General features: G+C 40.0%; 1 protein-coding gene across 1 annotated transcript in view; it reads right to left on the bottom strand.

The window, feature by feature from the left end:
• The window catches only part of LY86 (lymphocyte antigen 86), a 25,462-nt gene extending 24,805 nt beyond the window's left edge, over nt 1-657 (bottom strand). Inside the window, exon 1 of the mRNA XM_085321634.1 lies at nt 359-657. Coding sequence (XP_085177760.1) covers nt 359-479 — 121 coding nt within the window. The 5' untranslated portion in view covers nt 480-657. The remainder of the gene's footprint in view (nt 1-358) is intronic.
• Nucleotides 658-5,038: the final 4,381 nt, after the last annotated feature.

A 5,038-nucleotide genomic window follows, 5' to 3' on the forward strand; every position in this document is an offset into this window, starting at 1 on the left:
TTTTTTTTTTTTTTTTTTTTTTTTTTTTTTTTTTTTTTTTTTACCCTAGCTTTAAGATACAAATCCCAGTTTTCTCTTTCATGCTGAATTGGAGCTATTTTTGACAGCTGTTATTAATCTGAATTTGGTTACAGTATATCCTCTCTGTTATCTTTCAACTAAATACAGTCAGATTTCTGTGTGTGTGTCAAACAAATCAGTTATATTTGGAAGACTAAAAGCATTCTAACTACAAAATGCAGTGCTTGCCTGGAAGTACAGCCCTTCTATTCATCGCCTGGTTTATAAGCTTCTCTCACTGTGCAAGAACCACTTTGTTGCCCAGCTAAAAAGAAAATGGAAATTTTAAAAGTCTCACCACAGCTTTTGTAATATATTTCCAAGTCTTTCTCTTTGCAGACTGTGTGCGTAGGCCATTCTGTGCTGGCACTGATGTAGAGCAGGACAACGAGGAGCACGAGGACATTGGATGTCTTCATGATGGTGGTGGTGGTAATTTGCAGAATTAYTTCTTTCTGTCTCTCACTAACCCTCTGTGGAGGGAGGTTTTCTGTTCCTTTTTCTCCAAGGGAGACTGGAGTTACTACATTCACGCCTGTAGAAGGGTTAAGCGAGCCACTGCAGCCTGTAGCTTACCACAACGTGGTATAAACAAAAAGCTAATCAGAACTGGAGGGTGCTACTTCCGTGTGCTTAGACTTCTGCTTTCTGTTTCTCGTTAGCTTCAACTAATGACAAATGAGCTAATCACACCTACTCGCTGCACCGCATAGCACAGCTTTCGTGCCTGCTGGAACAATATAGCAAACTTTAGGTTTTCCTTCACTGTCATTTTCTTCTCTTGAAGTCAAAACATTTAGGTCGAGGCTTCAGACAAGCTTAATTACCCCTTCTGGCTGCAAAATGTTGTGAACCAAATTGGCCCATCTTAATTACATGAAGGAGTACCAATTTTTGCAAGGCGGCCAGTCTGGTTTCTGTGTTCCTTTTGGCAACAAATCTCTGTGCTAGAAGAAAGGGAGGTTTGTCTGATAAAGCTGACTCACCAAACAACCAAGTCTTGAAATTTTTAGAAATGAATCCTTTCTGCTTAACTATGCTAAAAATTGCATTTTCATTCATTTTATTTGACAATTCTTAAGAACGTATTACTTAACAGAAAACTCAGGTAAACCTAGACAGCTGGTTCTTTTCCTTCTTTTTTCTGGTTATTTAACTGCCCACTACTGACAATGTGCATTTGGCATTCAGGCTAGCTTTTTTTTAAGCTATGCTGTGTGCAAAAATTAGTGGATGTTGCAGATGGCAAGAAATGATCAATACGGAAGGGAGGGAGTATTGCTTCATCTCCAGCAAACTTCTGCGATTCAGGATTTGGAATAGAATTTCAAAATGCAGTTGCCAGAAGGACTTTCTTGAACAAGGCGACTACTGGAAAAAACCTATAAGCTTAGTTCAACCCTGAAGTAAATGTCTGCAATACTCTTCTCCGAGATGGAGACAAGGAGAAGTTTTCTGTAGCATGGCAAAGTTGGGTAAAACATTGCTTTGGCTATCTCAGTCTTTTTTGCTGTGAAGGCTACAGGTATCATTTATTCTGCCACTGAGTAAAGCTGAAGGAGACAAAGCCCATACACCTTAGCAAACAGAAAAGCATCTTACAAGATCACTAGGGAGTAACACTAAAAACTAGAGTCATTCCTGAGGTGAAATCCTGGCCTGAATGAAGGTAATAAAAGTAATCCTGTAGATTAAGAAGAGAGCCAAAATTTTAACAGTGATATATTAAATATAAAAAGCAATTCAATGCAATCCAAGAGACCTTACTTTGAATAATGAGGTTCAGGCCCACTTCATGTTTTTGGATACTATCATAATGGTAAATTGTACATCCAGAGCCAGAGTGGGAAGCCAAGGAACTGTCTTTATGTACTTTATGAACATATGTACTAGTCACGTAAAGAGATTTGGGGTTACAGATCTGTCTGCTTTGAATGGACTTTTGGTCATCCTCAGCCAATAGCTGATAAAAGCAAGTGAAATTGCGTAGGAAATAATAATGAGAGATAATGTCTAGGATTGCTGGAGTACATGTAAACTTAAATCATGTAAAGTAAAAGTCCCTTCCCGCTAAAGTCTACAAGGGCAGTTAAAACTGGATATAGCAATTTATTACAAAATGCAAAGCAGTGTGGATTAGGCAGTGTGAGAGTATAACTACAGGATTTTTTTTTTGAATGACATCATCACAGTCCTTAATTTAAAATGCCAGCTTAATGCTCAATAACAATAAACAAAGTAAATCAAATGATAGGGCAAATACTTGAGAGAGAGAGATCCACTGGAGATCACTATATAGACAAATCACGTTAGGCTCATGACCTCTCTCGAGATGAAAGCTTTTGAAAGGTGGGAAAGTATGTGTGAGAAATATCAAGTATGCTTGCTCTGCCCTTACTCCTCTCTGCATGTCAGCTCATAGACATCCCTGAGGACAGGTTACTGAGTTAAATGGAGCCCTGGTCTGGACTGGAATGATTTATCTGGACACTGGCTTGTTCTTTAGCTCCCATTTCCCTTCCTCACCTGGTCTGATGGGAACAGTGCTTCTGACGGTCATGGCTCTGGAAGTGCTGACTCAAAGCAATCATTCCTCATTGCAGAAGTAGTACGGTAGTTGCTGTCTGAATGTCCAGAGGTCTGGGCCATTCCTTGAAGAGATTTTAAGCATAAATAGACAGCGAGGGAAAGTAGAAGGCCCCTGCACTTTTGGGGTGCAAGTCTTCCTGTTTTGCTGAAAGCGGGATGGCTGGGGGAGATCTCCCAGCAGAACTCAAATGCAACTTTGTAGCTGAGCTCGGGAGCTCTGTTATACATAGGCAAATGCCTGCACCATTTCCCCATCTGGTGCATAGACTCTCTTGCTCTTTTGAGACAGCTACTTCATCCTTGTTTTTGGCAGTGCTCCTGACACTGACTCAAAATGACAAGTCACAAGATTTTTTGTGGGTGCGAGGCTGGAACGCATCTCACAAATAGTTTCAATAGCCAGTGTTCTGAGGGGAAACAGCCTTGATATTTAACATTTTGGAAAGCTACGCTGTCACTTCCAGTTTTCCCCACCATGTTGTTCTCAGTGGGAAGGGAATTTCACTTCGAATGGTTTAAGTTTACAACGTATACTCCAGACACTGTTTCGCCATTTCATTCCCTGTGTAATCCTTGTATCTCCTAGAAAGAGCTTTATTACCAACTCCATCTGTTCCGAGAACTGCTTTCTCTTCAAACAGCCGAAGCCTGTGGGATGAGAAGCTACATCAAAATGAAGTGGTATCAGTGCTGGCAGTGGGAATTCTGTTTTGGCAGGATGCTTGGCTGGCCAACAAGCATGTTTCTTTATCTGTCTGACTGAAGGCTTTGACCATGGAAATAAACTGCACAAAAATGTCTATAAAGAAAGTCACGTACTTGAAAGCGAGCAAGTGGCTTCATGTGTCTAGACTGGATACTTCTGGAGTATTAAAGAGTGAAAATATTTCTTGTTAGTTATCAAGAGGATTGTCATATCTGTAATATCATCAGGAAGAGTAAAAGATACAAAGACAGCAGACTAAACCGCAAATAAATCAATGTCTGTAACTTCTTAGGTTTGTCAATACAAGATTGCTGATAAAATTATATCAGCAAATCTTCTCTTACCAATAGCCTCTATCAATAGCCTCTCTTACCAATATCCAGTACCAGCTCCTTGAGTAAGAAAATACAGCAACAAAGAGATTTTTCTTTACTTGTTACTTTCAGAGTCCAGCTCTTAGCCTTTAGGTTTCAGGCTTGAGACATAACTGATTTAAGAGACAATGTGTACATTTGTAGGCRTCTGCACTCCTACTATTGGAAGATCACACCCTCCTTTGCTCTTTAGCTGATTTTATTCCTCTTTTCTATTTTTGAACCCATCTTTTTGCTGCCCTTATGCCTCCATTTCTCTGCCCAAACTTCTCCCAAATAAAATAAAACTCGTACTGGCAACATTTGTTTTTTTAAAACTCTGTACACTCACTGAGGCAAATTATCTACTTTAGCATTGATTTGTCTACCTACCTCCAATTAAAGACAATTAGCTTCTTATCTTTGGCACAGTCTATGTGCCAGAGCAACAAATGAACATGTTTTTCACATTCAGTTTTGTGCTCATACTACATCCTTGCCCTTGAACTACCCTAGAATTATTTTAACCACATTCYCCATTACTTGCAGAGGCCATAGGTAATTGTGGTGCTAGTGCTCCAGTGGGACCTCTTACTCACATTCATGCAACTGCATCTACCCACCTGCTTTTGCAAGAATAGTTATGGGTATGTTATTTTTCCTATGCTCCTAGCCAAATAGTTGTGTTTGCAAAACTTCTAAAAATGTAGATCTGAATAGCTCTTTACCTGGTCTCAGCAACTGGGTTTTCCCTTAAAGCATTTCTCCTGTATGTGCAAATCCAGTGTAAGGTGAGTCCTAACTAAAATGAGTTCTTTCTTTCAAAGAATCTTTCTTTTTGCCTTTGGCTTCTTTGTGTACTTGTGTACCTTACAATGGAACAACTCCATAGGGAAAGCTTCACTGATTTCTCTTCTTTTTCCTTGTAATTCCCTCTGAACACATGCTTTCTACTTGAGATATCTCAGTGTGGGTCTCCCACTTGTGATGGACAGTGAGTGAAAATTTCCCAGAATATAGAAGGGACTTTTCAGAGGAGATACCTCTACTCTTTCTAAAAGTCAGTTTTTCCTACTGTGCTTGTACCAGAGTTTTCAATATTTTAGTTAAAAGAGACAGGGCCTAGAAACTCTATTTCTTTCATTTGTCTTCAGTGAAAGCTAGTGTCCCCACAGCACCTTTCCAGCTGTACCTGAGAAAAGCCGAATTTAGTTTTCTGAGATTCACACGGTACTCAGGCTATTCAAACTGCCGCACTGCCAGCAATGTCTCTGACTGGGCTCATGCCCAATGGAAAGCCTCATGGGAGCAGCGACTAGCAGGGCCTTTT

Source organism: Rhea americana, unplaced genomic scaffold (genome assembly GCF_003343005.1).
Source record: "Rhea americana isolate MKP2758 unplaced genomic scaffold, rheAme1 scaffold_70, whole genome shotgun sequence".
NCBI lineage: Eukaryota > Metazoa > Chordata > Aves > Rheiformes > Rheidae > Rhea > Rhea americana.